This window comes from Haliaeetus leucocephalus, unplaced genomic scaffold (genome assembly GCF_000737465.1).
Source record: "Haliaeetus leucocephalus isolate CR32 unplaced genomic scaffold, Haliaeetus_leucocephalus-4.0 Scaffold1, whole genome shotgun sequence".
Taxonomy (NCBI): domain Eukaryota; kingdom Metazoa; phylum Chordata; class Aves; order Accipitriformes; family Accipitridae; genus Haliaeetus; species Haliaeetus leucocephalus.
The window spans coordinates 13,187,334-13,205,814 of NW_010972437.1; the positions used below are offsets into that span (position 1 = coordinate 13,187,334).

General features: G+C 36.7%; 1 protein-coding gene across 1 annotated transcript in view; it reads left to right on the top strand.

The window, feature by feature from the left end:
- Nucleotides 1–18,481, top strand: part of LRP2 (low density lipoprotein receptor-related protein 2) — a 134,076-nt gene that overhangs the window by 34,074 nt on the left and 81,521 nt on the right. The window contains exons 7-20 of the mRNA XM_010569474.1: nucleotides 543–659; nucleotides 1,440–1,583; nucleotides 2,993–3,112; nucleotides 5,018–5,146; nucleotides 6,828–6,997; nucleotides 9,248–9,471; nucleotides 10,248–10,454; nucleotides 12,033–12,235; nucleotides 12,872–13,012; nucleotides 13,979–14,182; nucleotides 15,070–15,262; nucleotides 16,448–16,573; nucleotides 16,886–17,016; nucleotides 17,788–17,925. Coding sequence (XP_010567776.1) covers nucleotides 543–659; nucleotides 1,440–1,583; nucleotides 2,993–3,112; nucleotides 5,018–5,146; nucleotides 6,828–6,997; nucleotides 9,248–9,471; nucleotides 10,248–10,454; nucleotides 12,033–12,235; nucleotides 12,872–13,012; nucleotides 13,979–14,182; nucleotides 15,070–15,262; nucleotides 16,448–16,573; nucleotides 16,886–17,016; nucleotides 17,788–17,925 — 2,247 coding nt within the window. The remainder of the gene's footprint in view (nucleotides 1–542; nucleotides 660–1,439; nucleotides 1,584–2,992; nucleotides 3,113–5,017; nucleotides 5,147–6,827; nucleotides 6,998–9,247; nucleotides 9,472–10,247; nucleotides 10,455–12,032; nucleotides 12,236–12,871; nucleotides 13,013–13,978; nucleotides 14,183–15,069; nucleotides 15,263–16,447; nucleotides 16,574–16,885; nucleotides 17,017–17,787; nucleotides 17,926–18,481) is intronic.

Consider the following 18,481-nt stretch of genomic DNA (forward strand, 5'->3'; position numbering starts at 1 on the left):
CCCCCCCACCCTAGTGTCCCCCCCCCCCCCCCCCCAATATTTCTCTTTCATGTCTTTGGCAATGCCTGTCTTTTGGAGCACCCACAAATGTTTCTGAACTCTTAGGGAATGCTTCCCAGCCATGGAGGGCTTTGACATAAATGTTCATTGGGTTTTTTTGTTTGTTTGTTTTGGTTTTTTAACTCTGTTTCTCTGAGTACAAGGCATACAAATATTTTACCTCCTGATGTCTTGAGTATTATCTCCTTGTCATGTCCACCTTCAGGAACCTTGTTAATAAGGTGCTCTGCATCTAGTTGCACAATTAATTGAGAAACTTAGCCTTCCCTTTCATTTCTATAAAGACCCAGAGTATTCTAAAATAAAGTTCATACCTAAAACCAGAGCAAACCAGCAGTATTTACAAGATATACAAGATCTAGAACTGGCTCACTTTTTCAGGAAAGATTATAAATGACTATTCATCTATGAGACAATATTACTGTTTCTAACCTTTTAGCCACTTAGAGTAGTTTGATTTTTCTCCATGTTTCTTTTCTTAGCTTATGCAACTTGCAGAGGCAACTTCTTCACTTGCCCAAGTGGCCGTTGCATTCATCAGAGCTGGATATGTGATGGAGATGATGACTGTGAAGATAATGAAGATGAAAGAGGATGCGGTATATACTAATGCTAATTACTTCTAATGTTGACATTTTCAGAGGAAGACCTCACTAAAATTTTGATCAATCAAGATGTTCTGAATCCATTTTAATTGTGTGGAAACCTTAGAATTTCATCTTCACTTGTTTCTTTCTTTTTTTTACTTACGCAATATTTTTTATTGTTGTTTGTGTGAGAGTTATTGCTGTGATACTGAGTATGATGCAGACTAAGTTTAGCATATAGCAACATCTTTTTTTCTTTTATGTCTTCTCTTACATCTTTTGTTTTTTTTCCTGCGGCGATTTTTCAGGTCATCTATTAAGAGACATGAGGGTCCAAATAACCAAAATCAGTTGGTTGAAAATGAAAATAACTCAGTTCCTGCCAAGATTTGTCAAGCGAGAAACAGAAATTTAATGAATGAAAGTGTGGGCTTTTTTCTCTTTCATTGGCCTTTTCTATGATGATCATTATTCTCTTTATCCAGGCAGCCTTTGTGTGTTTTGAAACCACAAAACTATAGTTCCATTTCTGGTCCACCAGTTAGTCTAAAGCTAAATGGTTTTACTGTTTCTAACAACACAGAAAACTAAAAGGATTCATGTGTCTGCACAAGTATTGTTTGCATGACAAGAAGTATAGATGATGTTTCTTTTATAGTCTTTCCCAGCTGTGTGCAAGAACCAGAAACTGAATAATGAAGGATAGACATGCTTTGGGAAGCTATTAGGCAAGAAATTCGAAGTATTATTTGAAACATACTCCTCAATTATTCTTGTTTTTCTTTTCCATAGAAAGTGGTCGCCATGAATGCTACCCAGGAGAGTGGGCCTGCCCTGCGTCAGGGCATTGCATTCCAATTGGGAAAGTGTGTGATGGGGCTGCAGACTGCCCTGCAGGAGAAGATGAAACTAACATTACTGCGGGGAGACATTGCAGTATGTATTAGAATCAAAAGCATACACAGAATAGCAGAATCATCAGCATTGATACCTCTTCACATTCACCTTTTGTCTCCTAAACAATGCTGAAATTTTGGAAGCTCACTATTTTTGTTGGCACTGTTTTGACTAGATGGTCTGAGGCATATATGCTGCAAAGAGACCATTTCTTTTGTAATTCTGTACATGAAGTTTCACAAATAAGGATTTTAACTCACTCTCCATATCCCAAAATGTGTTCAAGAAGGCAGGGAAAGGTGTGCTATATGCCCTTTTTTGTTTAAATATCTGTGGTTTTCCCTGTTTATAAGTAAGAAGGAATGTTATGTACTGATTGGAACACAGGAGTGAATTAGTGTATCCTGAGCCTTGGCTAAGTTAGTTTCTTAGATTAGAGTTTGCAAAAATATCTTTTCACCTGGGATGTCTGGTTCTCCAGTTAGTGATATACTGGCTTTTCTCTGTTGGAGGCAATGAGTTAATTTCACTCTTATGAACACTGATTCCCTCTGAGAATCAGGACCAGGGTATTTTATGTTTTTAATTTCTAGGAAGAGGAAAATTCCTATTGATAAAATCATGCCTTTTGGAATAGAAGGGCAGAAAAAAAATAGGAAATTAAACCTTATTGTAAGAAAACGTCTCTTGCTTTGCTGAATGGTTTTATAGTAACATCAGATGTGGGCTGCAAAGCAAGGCATTTATCAGAAGAAACTGAGGAAAAGGAAGATGAAAAGGAAGGAAGTTTAAGTCAGCAACTGCTTTACAATCATAATTTTATCACCTATCACTGAATTGTTTATTAGGTAGTAGTACAAGGAAAGGGAGAAGTGGGGAAGGAAAAAAGAAGAAAGAGAGAGAGAAGAAAAAGATAAAGAGTTTCTCCTTGGACACAACCCAACCAATATATTCTAATATATTGGAGTAATATACATATTCTTCTTAATGTAATGTAGTAGGTTTTTTTCTGCATAAAAGAGTAAATGATGAGGTTATGTGCCAATAGATGGAGCTCGAGGATGTGTTGTTCACAAGTAGGTCTTGTGGAACCAGAGAAAAGTATCGTGCATTGCATATGGCTTACTCAGTGGAGCTTTTTACATGGCACTTATTGGTGGTGGTTCATATAAGATTGATGCTTATCCTTTAACTCCATTCTGAAAATCTATTATAAACAGTAGCTTATCTTCTGTTTTCCATTTCCTTGCCTGCATGTATGCAAACATATGTGATTTTGTGGAACTTTAGACATAATTTCTTGTGCAGATTTGTTTTAACAAGCTGTTCCTGAAATTGTAGACTCGTCATAGAAAAGACTATAGCTTTGTAACTGTTAGTAAGGCAAAAAGCAGTTCTACTGGTAATATGCGTAGTTGTATTTCTGAGCTATTTTATTTCCTTTTTAGACATATCACACTGCGCTGCTCTGAGTTGCCAGTATCGCTGTCATTCTTCTCCATCAGGAGGGATGTGTTATTGCCCTGCAGGATATACAATAAGTAGTAATGACAGTCGTACTTGTGTTGGTAAGTGAAATACAGTGATTGCTGATACCTAGTACCTTCTCACAGCTCATTGGGAAAGTTTGGATTCCAGGAAGGCGAGTAATTTCCAAATGGGTGGATGTACTGGCAAAGAGAAAATCTTAAGAGTCCGCAAAAGAATTAAAATCTAAGTAGTACAATGGCAGCATAGTGACACAGAAACAAACCAGAGAGATATCATAAAGATCTCTTTCAATAAGACTGCTAAAGATGTAGTGAGAGCATGATTATGTTTAAAAAGATTTATTCTTGGATAGCTGTTTTATTATCAAATTTTTTTACAGGTCTTTTTAGTGGTTAAATGGGGAGAGTTTGTTTCTGGTCCAGGGATGTGTGGTGGTGTATGCCTGGAAAAACAGTTAATGATATTGAAGTGTTTGGTACTTTTTGAAAGTGGCTTTATATGAAGACAGTAGATCATTGTGTGCTTTGTATTTGCACTATGGAATGGCTGTATCTCCTATGACATTTCAATATATAGATTATTTACATTAAAGTGAAGAATATTTGCAAGAATGTAAGGGTAAGTGAGGTTTTTTGGTGTTGCATTTCTATTCTGTAGCTGTTGTAACTTGTTAGTGCACACGCTTGGTAGTACAAATGATTTATCTCTGTAACTGGAAATAGAGTAGCTTCAGAATCATGAAGTTTAGCACTGCCTAATAAAAGAAACTGGGTAAATATCTGTTACAGGTTTTCAACCCAAGCTATGGTGTTTGTGCTATTATAAGTATTCCAGGTGCTCAGTCTCTAATCTCTATTTTTGAGATTATTGGGTGGCTGAGGGCTGTATGAGCTGCAATGACAGCATGGTTGTTCATAATAGAGAGAAGGAATCAATGCACTGACTCCAGGTGCAAGATTTACTCCATTCTTCCACTCTTATGTGGGAAATACATGAAGGACATATTTGCAAACCTGGTGCAGTCTCAGTGAGTCTTCTGTTGTTCTTTGACAGTAGAATTACCAATTTCCAGCAATGTAATGTACTGATAATACTCAGGTTTTCAAGTGAAGTAGGTCAGACTTTTAATGTCAAAGCCATGTGTTAAGTAGTGTCAGAAATTTCCTGAGCTTTAAATAACTGTAGATAGGATGAAACACCAGACAGTATTCAGATCTGATTTTTTTTTTAATTTATTTTTTTTTAGAAAATCAGAATTTTAAAAATCCTTGTTTTTAAAAGATGACTAGTTAAATACTTCACAATTTTAGAAGTAAAAGATTCTGTAGCAACCCTGGAAATTGCTTGTAGAGCACATCTGTGAGAACTTGCTGGCTCGTCCTAGGTGCAGACTCTACCTATACGGTATTTTGCATGTCAGAGTGAACTTCTTTGTCCTTTTTGCTGGCTGGTTCTGGTGCACAGCCAGCTTTTAATTGGAAATCAGACACCTGTTAGCATGGTACCAAGCCTGAGCTAATAAACACTGCCTTTTAGCAGGACTTATTAGCTTGAGTACTGCACTAACATAAAGGTAGGGCTCCCCTTCAGAGTTGGCTTAAAGCCAGCTGAGAGTGTGTGTGTGTATGAAGTGTACAGATCTGTTGCAGGAAGAATACTGCATAGACATACTCTGTATTGTGGAAAGTAGACAATGACATCCCTTCTAATGATTTTTCCTCTGCTCCTGACAGGTGTGGAGTTTTTTTGGTGGGGGTGGGAGGGTGTGGGTAGGTCCCTGAGCAGCAAACATCAGTTGTTTTGTTATCCAGAAACAGAAAATTGAAACATCCATAGAAAAACATGCAAAACCTCTTTTCTCATGCCACAGTTTTGCAAAGAGTTATAAAGTGAGCAGAGAGGACAAACTTGGAGCTTCCCAAATATAATGGCATCCCTTTTATAAAAACATTGCCTATAAATATGCCTTATTCACTTGACAGATTTTGATGACTGCAAAATGTGGGGTGTCTGTGACCAGCTGTGTGAAGATCGTGTGGGACATCACCAGTGCCACTGTGTGGAAGGTTATTTCCTAGAGCATCATCGGCATTGTCGAGCCAACACTTCAGGTTAGTGTGCAGCAGTGCAAGTCTCTTGCTGTTGTTCGACTAATAGATAGAGCTAGATACAATGGGGCAGTTTTCATGGCTATGCCATACAACTGTATTTGATTTTAACAACTCTGGCCTTAAGGACTTAAGTTCAGCATTCAGAACATCAGCAATTATCAAGAGACTCTGCATCTGCTGGCACCTGTAGGCTGGTGGACCAGACTGCCTTATCAGGGCTGCTTATCCTCAAAACAATGTCTTCTAGGCTCCAGCATTTTTTCAGCATTCCTGATTTCTGCAGAGTTGGGAGGTCATTGCCAGAGCCCTCCTTAATATATAAAATTGTGCTCCTGTGGGAGGCAGTTTCCTGACCTGCTCTCTGTGGAACTCGGTGGGATCAAGAAATCAGGAAACCTCACTTTTTCTAGAAGGACTGTGCCATGCAAGAAGATGGGTTTGCTGAATGGTGAGATCAGACACTTGCCTGTGAGGGTTACCATGCTCCTGGCTTCTAGTGTCCCAGAGTCTCAACTCTGCAAGAACGCTTGCCTCACAAGGAGTGTGGTTCCTTATCAACAGTAGGCAGCTGCTCCTGGATGTTCACCTCCTGCTCTGTTCTGAAAGCAGCCCTGGGAAGCCCTTCTTTGTGGCGATGTAATAGCTTAACAGGCTTTTGTGTGAGGCAGGTATTCCTGCCTGCAGGAACTCAGTGGGAATGGGAGTCCCTGCTTGGCATAGCTGATTAGCAGTCATGCTTCTTAGAAAAGCATGAACTGCCCAGTTCCCTCCCCCTTCCTTCTTTCTTCAGCCATGTCTGCAGAGCAGTCACCATCTCACAATTTTCTGAGTATATCCTCAAAAAATAGGGAATTTTTGAGCTAATGAAATATGCTTGACTGTATTAAGGCATGCATATGCCAGCACTGAGAAAGATTGTTCTGTTTCCAGAAAATTTTTTCACAAGAAGCTTTCCATTCAAATTAGGGTGACTTTTGGGCCAGTGAGTTGTTTGTAAAGTGTTGATTTTCTATATTATTAAGGGGGGGATTTCATACCTGCTCTAAATGAGTTTCCCTGGATTCATTTTTGCTTTAATTGGAGAGGGTTTTATGTATAGGGTGAATAGGATTTGGACTTAAATATATTATTGTCAGACTTACACCAAGCCTTTCAACAGGTATCTACTTTGAAAGTGAGCTTTCCTTCAAAGACTTGCTGGAATCTTCTACTGTAAGATACAGCAAAGATTTTCTGATGAGATGAGAGAATGAAGAAGGTGGATAGGATAGAGCAGTACATAAAAAGATAAGAAACATGGCCTGCCTTCTAGAATCAAGGAATATCTGAATCTTATGGGGCAGAAAAATCTTAAGAAAGTTTATACTTTAAAGGAGCTAAAGCAAGGAAATAGAAGAGTAGAAATAGTCTTTTTGAGTTTAGATGCGCAGGGGTTTTGTAAAAGTTTTACATGGTAGGGCTTTTAATACATATTCCTCCCTGGTTTGCTCCAAGTCTAGAAACCAAAGGCAAATCAAAGCAAGTTAGTACTCACATAGAAACATTTATACAGATTGTAGTCTGAGCATCTATTTAAACCTTTGTGTCCAGTGTGTATGAACCAGTATGTGTATATTTCAATGCCCCTTTGCAAAATAGCTTGCCTGCAGAGTAGTCATATATTTGTCACCCCTGCTTTCAGCTGGTGTTGCATCAATTATTTTTTCCAACGGCCGTGATTTACTGATTGGAGATCTTCATGGAAGAAGTTTTCGTACTTTGGTGCAGTCTCAGAATCGTGGGGTTGCAGTTGGAGTGGACTTCCACTTTTACCTGCACAGAATCTTTTGGACCGATACAGTGCAAGATAAGGTGGGTATAAATTTCAAGAAGAATATATTTTTGTGTATGTGGAAGTAGAGAACTGCAAGAGGCAGAATGTGTTGATAGGCCTTCATTTTTGAGAGCAGAAGCTGGCTGTATTTTTGTTTTCTAACAAAAAAGCTCCTTGAAATATTTTATGTTAATGACTGCATTTTTCAAGCTATACTATTACATGTGACATATTAAACAAAGAATCCTATTATATGTGAATGTCTTGAGCAACTTTTAATTTTACTTGAGATGGAGTCCAAAAAACTAATTAAGAGAAATAGTAGACATTCTTTCAAAACAGAACAAATTTTTCTTGGTAATTTTTTGAAACATGATCGTTTAAAATGTAAAAGCTGTGTGCTGTCCAAGATGATAAAAATCAGATTTCTTCATATACTTCAAATGGCACTGTAATTGAGCTTGGATAACAAATATTGACAGTATTTTGTGTAATGAGCCAATATTTTGTTACTTTTTTTTTTTTAAGAGGAAATATTTTATCTTCAAGATACAGTAAAACAGAGTAATTTTAAAAAACAGTCTGGAGACCCTTGTGAATGTTGGACTTCACTCTTGTTCTTTTTCTCTGTGCTTAACTTGAAGCAAAAAAAGTCCTAGGTCAAATGCTGAAACGCCACAATCTTCACCCCATATTGATTGTCATGCAAAGTGAAGGAGAATCTATGGCCTGCCTCCTGCTGACACCATGTATGGATCAGTTTGGTGTCACTGTTGTTATTCTGAACCTACACATAAGCTATAGTTTCTACTATAGTGCCACATTGGTTCTGTTGGAAAGCACATGGCATGGCTGTCAAGTAGGACAGGATTTGTATGCACGATTTTTGACTTGTTCACAATTTTGGCATTTTTATTTTCACTGCAGTGGGTTCCCATTACTGCAATTGCATTGACAATGGCTGAATTAAGTCAGGGTTAAATCTGAAATTTCATGAGACAGGAGATTTATGCTATATCTGTAAAAGGTATAAACAAAAGATAATATGGTTTTTTTTCACTGCACAGCCCAGATGGCCAGGACTGGCTTTTCATCTGCCCCAATATAGTTAAATCCTAATTAATTAATTAGGATTAATTAATCTAATTAAGTCCTGGCTAGAATACCCCAGTGAAAACAGTGACATTAAGAATTTTCTTATATGATCCATATTTCCACCTGACGTCTTAAAATAAAAATATTAGGGGATTTATTTTGGTTGTCTTTTTTTTTTTTTTTTTTTTTTTTTTTTTTTTTTTGGTAGATTAAGATGTAAACTAAGCCAGAAAATTGTGGGTTGTGTTCTGTGTCATCTTTATCTCATTTAGTGTACTGTCTGATAACCTAATGCCCATAAGCTCTTCCGTCAACAAAGTTTCCAAAGAACAGAATAGGCAGTTAAATGGTTTTCCTTGATTATTGTTACCTGGATCTGAAGGATATTTAAAATGATACAACTATTTCAGCTCTTAATTTTTCTTTCATACATTTACTTGTGATAATCTGTATTTTCATTTCAATACATTCCAAACCTCATGCTGTTGTTTCAAAAAAGTGATAATGATTCCTAGCTTTTCATATTACCCAGTGTTATAAACACGTGATTACTGTGTATATAAAATTATCATGTTTATACTGTTTGCTTCCCGTAGCTCTGAGCTTGCTGTTAAGATAACAACACTATTTCTTCTTGAGCATGATGCTGTTAAAATTAGCCTTAAATAAAGGAGACCAGATGCAATGCTGAGCCTTCTCCTTTCTGTCAGGACGGAGAGCTTTCCCTTCTTCACTTTGCAATTTCCCCTTAGTGGTTGGTGCAGTAAGAGCTCCCTCTGTCGTTTCTGGTCACTGATGAGAGATTTGCTAAAGCATGTTCATTTGTTTTCAATTAATGCAAATACTGGGTTTTGCTGGATTCCAGGAAAGCAAGATGCACTTTCCTCATCTGTTGTTTTTTTTTTTTTGTACAGCAATTTGTCATGTTTGCTAAAGCACAAAGCTGTTTTAGTCTGTTACCTTGTCCATTTTGCAGAAATGCTAGTTGAAGGAAAGCTTCCTGTAGTTTTTGCATTGTTTTCCAAATTTTTGCAAAAAAACTCTAAGCTAAGGCAGAGCTTAATGGGTGACTTGGTTGTATCTAGTGGCCAATTGTGGATCTGTGCTCAATGTGATGATAAAGGACAAGTGCCATGTGTCTTGTGATTAGCAAAACATCATGTGGGCACTGACAATATTTGTATTGTTTTCAGGTTTTTTCTGTTAATATCGATGGCTCTGATTTCCAAGAAGTTTTAAATGTTTCAGTTGACACACCTGAAAACCTAGCAGTGGATTGGGTTAACAATAAACTATACGTGGTTGAGACCAGTGTGAACAGAATAGATATGGTTAATTTGGACGGAACAAACCGTGTGACTCTTATTGCTGAAAATCTTGGAAATCCTAGAGGAATAGCACTTGATCCAACTGTTGGGTAAGTGATACATGTCAGGTAATGGTAAAAGTTGTCAGAAATTCCTTTATTCTCATGCAAAAGAACTAAGAAATAGCTAGGGTGGTCATTTTAGATTCAGATATAAAATGTTTTAAACGTTTACATTCTATCCTAATCTATTCTAAACCTTAAATTGTTATGGGAGGGCTGTGCACTGCTTTTATTCCCAATGTGCAGAATTTCTTTTATTGCTAGTGTTGCATGTGCGTGAGCAGCTCTGAAAACAGGGGAACTGTGAAATTGCCCTGCAGAAGAGTAGAAGTTATCCTGAAAGATTTCTGTTGTGATACCATCCACAGACCTTCTACTATCTGAAATAAAATGCTGGAGTGAAGCCAGGGAAGCTAGTGTTTCCCAACCCAACAGGCTTCAAAAATATATGTGAGCCATGAAAACTTGGATCCTCAGAGAATGGGAACAGGAATTTCATGCAACTTGTAGTGATGGATGCTGCTTTCATGATGCATCTATTTGTCACTGGTTTATTTCTGGCCACACACTTAAGTCTGTATTTTACTAAGGACACTCAGTATTTCTGAAGGTCTTATGGGTGAAAGCATGTTTCTTTCTAGATTCATTCTATAAAAGAAAATGCAAATTACTTCTTGGGCAGGAGGTATAAAGTGTGTTTTCATCGTATACCGGCTGAGAATCAAGTTCTGTCCTGAAAGGGTGCTAGTTTTAAATTCCATGTAAAATGCTGGGTTTTTGTAAAATCTCAAGGAAACATGGGACTTTTTTTTTTTTCTCTTTAGTTATTTGTTTTTCTCAGACTGGGATAGTCTTTCTGGTGATCCTAAAGTGGAAAGGGCCTTCATGGATGGCACAAACCGTCAGGATTTGATAAAAACAAAATTAGGCTGGCCTGCTGGAATAACTCTGGATATTGTATCAAAGAGACTTTACTGGGTTGACAGCCGGTTTGATTACATTGAGACTGTAACTTATGATGGGCTTCAAAGGTAGGAGAAATATTATTCCTTGGAGGTTACAGGTACACTGATTATTTTGTATCTAGTTCAAAGAAAGATTTGTCTAACCAAATGAGATACACAAAGGATGAAAATTACAACATAATGAATGTGACGCACCTTCATATCGATGGTGTCATGCTATTTCTAGACAATCCTTACTTCCTCCATCATTCTTTGTCCTTTTTCTACCTTGAATACCTATTGCACTTCTTTTATAATGTACTTTTTATAGTCCACCACTACAGTACACGTTTTTATAGCATTTGCTTTTTATTATTTTTGAATTATATACACTGTCTTCCATCATCATTGCTTTGCATCTTTTTCATGAATGAATTTATTTGAAATATTCCACTCCAAAGCACCACTTTGTATAATGGGTATCAAGTGCTCTTCTTACATTTTATAAATCTTTGCTGTCAGAAATTATCACTCACCCTATTGTGATGCTGGGGAAACTATATCACAGCATGCAAGAATGGAGTCCTTGAGTTTTTATGGGACTGTGTCTTATAGTATAGCGTTCAGGAGCCTGCTTATCTCTGCATCTGTGATTAATCTCTGTTACTGAAGCACAAGAAAAAAATTGTCCCCTTTAGCGTGCCTCCTACATATTGACTTGAAAAAGAGTCCTCTGATCATTTGACAGGCTTATTGCTTAATGTATTTTTTCACTTACAAAATTATAAAAATAATGCTGGTGACTTTGATCCTTTATCAGGGTTTAGTAAGACAAGAATGTGTTTAGTAAAATCTCCAGTTTTTGGAGATAAAAACTTATCACTCACAGCAACACCAAAAATCTTGTAGATGTTGTGCACGTGGGCAAGAGCCAATGGCATAGTCTGCAAAGAATGTTAAAATATAGCTTACTGTCCACTTGTGTCACATCTTGCATGCCTGCTGCATGAACCTATATCACCTGGGAAACTCGTAGAGTAGAGCTGTAGAATTCATCTGATTTTGTAGACCTTCCTTCATGACTCCATGAAAATAATATTGTAGTGTTATTGTTATGTATTGTGTGAGGACTTAAATGTGTCTCTCTATCTCCTAATATTTATCCATAAAAACATTGTCACAATATCTTGCATAGAATAGATACAATTTATTAGCACTTGCTTTTCTTTGGTTTTGTATGGGTGATTAGTTCAAGCCAAAGAAAGTGTGGTGGGGTTTTTTTACATTCAAAGCTGCTTGAATATTTCAAATTGCTACAGATGTCTTTCATTTCCTCTGTTTGGTCTCTTTCTCTAATTTTCTGTCAGTAATTATGAATATTTTTGTACATTTTTGAGTTGTTGTCTTTTCTCACTGTGTTTTCTTGGAAATTGTTAACACTTTTGATTGCTCTGTTTTCACTGCTGTATCTTTTATGTTTATTTACCCTGTATATTTAGCTTCATTTCTTCAGTTCATTTGGTCTTTTTCATTTGTACTTTGGCAGCTTCTATGTAGAAGCAAAAGCCAGTGAATGAATTAATACTCCTGTATCCTTTCCTCTGTTAATAAAGTTATTTTCTAGATAATATTTTGTAAATAATTTTAAAACCATCTTTATAACAGGAGAACAATAGCTCATGGAGGCTCACTGATTCCTCATCCATATGGAATCACTTTATTTGAACACAATGTATATTTCACTGATTGGACCAAAATGGCAGTGGTGAAAGCTAACAAGTTTTCAGAATCTAACCCTCAAGTGATCTACCAGTCTTCACTGAGACCTTATGGAGTGACAGTTTACCATGCGGCCAGGCAGCCATATGGTAAGACAGTAAGTAGATTATTAAGGGAGGTTTAGCAACTATCTTACTAGAAGTTGGTAAAAATTATGAGACACTGTTATTTTGCTGTAAAGAAGTAATAATTACAATACATAAATTTGTATTGTAAAACTGGACTGGTTTTTATCACACAGTGTTTCATCCAGCTCCCATAGCTAATGAACTGTTGGATGCAACATTTGGAGCGGGGGACCTTATTAAATGTATTGATATTTGGAAGAGTCAACCTTGTGCTTATGAGCAGTATGGGTGTTTGGGACTTTTTTTTCCTCAACAGTGCAATGAAGGTGCAGTTGGAAAAGGCTACCAGTGTGAATGAATTCTGTGAGATATAATTCTGAAGTAGATCTATATGCAGAAAACTATAGTCCAGATTATGGCCTTAATGCTGTGTGCTGAGTATCTCTGTACACAGCTGAATACCTTGAATGCCAGTTAGCTCTGGTGTGATTTCAGTACATTCCAGGGCAGAACTGGTGGTGTATGATTTCCATGTGATGTAGTTCCTACAAAGTCCACATGTTTTATTGTGGATGTTGAAAAAATTCTGAAAAATCAAGATAATGATGCCATTAGGTTAATAGATGAAGTTATAATCCTATCTGTATTATTTTCCAGTAAGAAATCCTTGTGGAAGTAATAATGGGGGATGTGAACAAATCTGTGTTCTCAGCCACAAAACAGATAATGATGGACTAGGTTATCGTTGCAGATGTATACTGGGCTTTGATCTACATGCAGATGGACGACATTGTGTTGGTAAGAAAATACCTTATGACTGTTAGAAATAACACTATTCCATTAGCTCTAGAGTTATTTCTAGAATATCCTTCCTCTCTTCAATAGCTTTGTGGGTTCAATATGCCAAGCACTCCATGTTTTTCCATCACAACTCTTGTTGACATCTTTAAATGTAATCATTTCTGGTGACCATTTCAAGCCACAACAATTTAAACTCACTACCTTTTATGAGCATTTTAAGAGAGTTAGATATGGAATATGTGTAGACAGCTGTATGATTAAGCTCTTAGTCCTGAAATCAAGCATGGATGCTTGCTCATATGCAGATTTTGCATTATTCTGAACATGTAGGCCTGCTTTCCTGTGCAGTAATGTGCAGACTAGGTTGGTCTTGTCCCTTTGAACACATATGGCAAGAATAAGAGTTTCAGTTTTGGAGCTGTGGGCTTCCATCAGCAATCTGCTGCTTCCTGTTCAACTGCAGAATGGTCACTGATGGGAGGTTCACCATGTGTATCTATTGGCAAATTAAGCCGGGTATGTTGTCTATAGTTTTACTATTTAACCATGCATTTATCTGGCTAGCTTAGATATAGTCTGATTATAAGTTGGCTCCACAAAGCCTGTGAGTTATTTTTTTATAGATGATTGTAAAGAGGTGAACACAGAAGATGATTTCTGCTTCCATAGGGATAATGTTTTCTGTTAAGGTGTATTAGGACCACAGTAAGAATGCAAGAGGAATGCCTGACCATGTCACTTAATATTCTTGGTTGGGTTTTGGTTTTTTCTTCAGTTTTTAGGTCTGTGTGTATTTAAATTCCTACTTTCTCATTCTTCTTTTTTCTATTTCCAGGCTATTAGTGTTGCCAAAGGAAAATAAAACTTTACAGTTAATTAATTAATTAAGTTAATAATACAGTTAATTAATTAGGTCTCACCTTGTGAATAAGTAAAGACTGTGTCTGATCTGTTCTTTTGCAGCTGTGCAGCAGTTCCTGCTATTTTCATCCCAGCTGGCAGTGCGAGGGATCCCATTCAATCTCTCTACCCAGGAAGATGTGATCATACCTGTAACAGGGAGCCCTTCATACTTTGTTGGAATTGACTTCTGTGCTCAGGATGACACCATTTTTTTTTCAGACACAAGTAAAGACATGATCTATAAACAGAAAACTGATGGTTCAGGTGAGAATCAGTTTTAGGAACTGTAGATAAATTGTGGTAAGGAGAGCAGAATATATATTTCTAAAAAGAAGCACAAAAAGTCACATTGTGAGATATACAGATAAATCTCAGTGTCACCCCAGTAATCTGGAAAATGTTTGCCAAAAATGTTTGTTCAACCCATGTTAAGCTCGTTGAAGTCTCCTGTTCTTTGACAAACTTGCTAAATGTGCTTGAGAATTAACTATTTGTAGCACTTCTCACAACTATTATTTGTCATCACTAGTCTGTTTATGCAGACTAGTATGCCTTCCAGTAATATGAAACTGAGCTTCTCTTTTTAATTTCCCTATCCGGTGAGCATGACGCTTGTTAGGATACTGTAATACAGAAAAAGAGCATTACAGTGGTGAGATTTTTGGAAGTCCTATTTGTGGTAGTGTGAAGAATATTTCTCTCCAATTTATAATAATAATCAAACACATATTAAGTGAGCATATAGTCTTCTGAGCTTGCTTACTGCCTTGGGTCAGGGTAATAGTAGACTGCAGCTGACCATTACTATCCGAAGAGTAGGTGAGGTCTGGCTGTTGAGCAAGATGTCCTTACTGCACTGACATTAATGACCTTCATTCATAAAACTCCTCTCAGTGTAAACTTAGAGTTTTCTCTCATCTTTGGCTAGTCTTTATTTCTCCTCTTTTGGATGTGTGTTCCTGAACATACACCTCCTTTGCCTGGAGCAAAGGGCCCAACCCCCCAGCTCTGCTTGGTTATTGGTCTTTATATTAAGTAGCACAGAGGCAGCATTTTTACGAAGGGAAGCCACTAGTTTTGTGAACAGAATATTGCATTCATGTTATTTCCTCTGTTCCTAAACACTTACAATCATGTGTGTTAAATTCTAGGAAGAGAAATCCTGACCGCTAATAGAGTGGAAAGTGTTGAAGATTTGGCCTTTGACTGGATCTCAAAGAATCTATACTGGACAGACCCTCGATACAGGAGCATTAGTGTGATGAGGCTGGCAGATAAATCTAGGAGAGCTATTGTTCAGAATTTAAATAATCCTCGATCAATAGTGGTTCATCCTGTTGTTGGGTAAGTTTAGGTTTGATTCTCACTTCAAACTATACAAACAAATAGATGGTTTAAGCAGAATTGGTGAGGTTAGGTTTACATCTCATTCTGGATTTCTGTTTGGATTTTTGTTCTTTTCCAAAATACCATCTCTTTTCAGTTCTCTTGTCTTTATTTTGTTTGTTTTATTCTGGCCTAGAATTCAGCACCCAGAGGAAGGGGTAAGGTGATACAGATTCCAGATGAAAGAAGCACTCAAAAGAATTCTCTTTAAAAGCACCAGGTTTTTTTCTTTTACTGCTGTGTGTTGATAAACAGGCAAAAGAACTTTGTTTCTTTGTATCACTCAGATTAGAAAGCTATTTCTTATAGTTGAAAGTTTTCTAAATTATTTTTAATATACTTTCAGTTCCCAGAATGCTAACCTTGGCTCCTTTATTGTTTTTCTAGCTGAATTTATTTGAAACATATTTGATACTACTGGCTGTATTTGATACAGACCTTACAATATGTGATTCTGTGTATATAAAATGAAGCCCTGCTTTTCTCTGATGGAAATGCTTAACTTCAAGTTCAACATTCTGTGTTATTTGGCCATGCCAAAACAGTGTTTCTTTCACAGCATAGTTAAGCTTCCTACTGCCATACTACTGAATTTCTTAAGTCTTGGATATTGAATTTTCATGTTTAGTAACCAAATACACCATTTTGGAAGTAATTTAATAAGAATAGCGTTGAACTTGGACCCTTGGGTATCCCAACCTTTTTTGTTCACTGCTTTGTAAAGTTATTTAACACTAGCTTTAACTCTTTGACTATAGGCATAAGTCAAAAGGATCAGGAGAAAATTCTTTGTAATATTCATGCTTACTTGCAAGTATTACCTGGAAAATGCATTTTTGCTTCATTCTTCTTCCCTGTCAGTACTTAAATGGAATCCTTAACAATTTTAACAAAGTTATGGATATTTTCTATCTAAAGGGACAAACCACTTCCAAAGATTTTGGAAGTTGTTTTGCACAGGATAAATATTAATTGTTGGTACCACTATCGATTGAGGAGAGGGAGAGGTTCAACATAAAATTGTATTTTTTTAAGGTATGTGAAGATGTGGTACAAAGAAGAATGTTAATGCTGTTCAAACATTTGCTCTGTTTACTTACATTATATCATTGGGTTTATGTGACTTCTGATGTGTCCTTTCAGGTATATATTCTGGACAGATTGGTTCCGTCCTGCAAAAATCATGAGGGCCTGGAGCGATGGATCCCATGCCTTGCCAATTGTGAATACAACGCTAGGCTGGCCTAATGGCCTAGCCATTGACTGGAGGTAAGGACAACACAGAAGACAGAGAAACTTTTTGAGCAAATGTGTTTCTTCCTTTAAACTGTTAGGGATTAAAAATAAAGGAATTGTGTCAGACTGCATGCACTGGCACTTTTGTATTGAAGAGCTTATTTTTCAATTTGCTGAAAAGCCTTGTAAAATGTAAGATTTTCTCAGAATCCCTCACACACACCCCCAGAATCCCTCCCCACAATAGCGTCTTGTCAGGTTTAAGATTATTATTTGAGAAAATGTTAGTGCTTCCTAATCAACATAATGTCATTTGAAGAGATATGACATTTTCATTATTTCTAGTTCTCTAAGACTGTACTGGGTGGATGCCTTTTTCGATAAAATAGAGCACAGCACCTTTGATGGGCTGGACAGACGGACTCTTGAACGTATTACTCAGATGACTCACCCATTTGGCCTTACTATTTTTGGAGGTAAGTCTGGCATTGAAAAATATTATCTATTATTATTACAGGGGTGGGTTTTTTTTTTTTTCATATGATGATCTGTGAGTATGTGAGGTAAAATAACATGGCCTTTGCAATACTGCTTGTCCTATAAAAAGCAATGTTGAAAGTTTCTATTAAATACGTATATATTTAGTATTTCTTGCTCGTTTATAGGACTTTTAATGTATATTTGTGTTTAAATAATTTGAGGCAGATCAGGTAACTCTTTTAGTGCATGAAGGCAGATATGCCGTAGTAATTATAGCTTCCTAGGTGGGCTACTCATGGTGGACAGACAAGGTAGATCACCTCCCTAGAGATGATCAGTAATTTCAGGACTTTATTAATTGTCTGTAGAGTTTATCACTGGATGTATGTTGTGTGCGAAAAAAGATGTCAGCATCTGACCCCTTTTGATTATGTGTAAAAATATCTTCAAAAATATTCTAAAATTTTCTGGAAAGTTGTCTTAATGAATGACTTTTAAAATTGCCTTGGAATTTGAAATGTCAGTTGAGTCTGTTATATCTCAATTTAACTGAAATCTGAGAGGGCTTGTTCTAAGTTATGTCTGCCTATGACTGAAGGACTCACTTTGACTGCACTAGTGATAAAAGTCCTTTTGTCTTTGTCATGAAGCAATTATGAAAAATTATTAAATTTACATGCAAACCCTTGCAGTTTTTTCTCATTATGCTTGATCTTTTATGTCATATTGCTCTGTAATTGTTATATGTTAAATGTCTTTCAAAACAGGTTATGCCTATTTCACTGATTGGAGACTTGGTGGAATAGTTCGAGTGAGGAAGTCTGACGGAGGAGAAATGACTATTATAAGGAGGGGCATTAGTAACATTATGCATGTTAAAGCATATGATGCTCATTCCCAAATAGGTGAGCTCTTTTGTTGTACAGGTGAAAGACATGAAATAGGGAATAAGAGACAAAACATCAGGACAGCAGGTTCTGCTCTCAATTTTAGAAATGGCTTTACTGAGTCATAACTGACATGCAGGGGAGGCAGCACAGGCACTTGAAATCACACATTGTATATTTCACTGTTTTGTGACTGTATGCAGTTTTCCTCCACCACTTGGTTACTTTATTTAATAACCCCTTAAAAGGAAATTATGATTCCATGGTATTTTGTGTAATTGAATCACCAATTACAACCTTGTATTTCTCTTTTTCTGGTAGAAGTTTTGGTTAAGCTGAACTATTTATTTTGAAGAATTGGGTAAACATTTATTAATCAAACTACTATTCTTAAAGTAATCACTGTGCATAAGTCTCTAATTTTTTCATCTTTACACAGCTGAATTCTATGCAGTTCTGTGATCTAAACCAAGGATTTGGTATTGTGATTAATTTAATAAAACACTCAATGTACTTATCAAACTTATGATCAAACTATGTGCTAAGGCTCACCACCTATTTGGTGTCCAAAGAT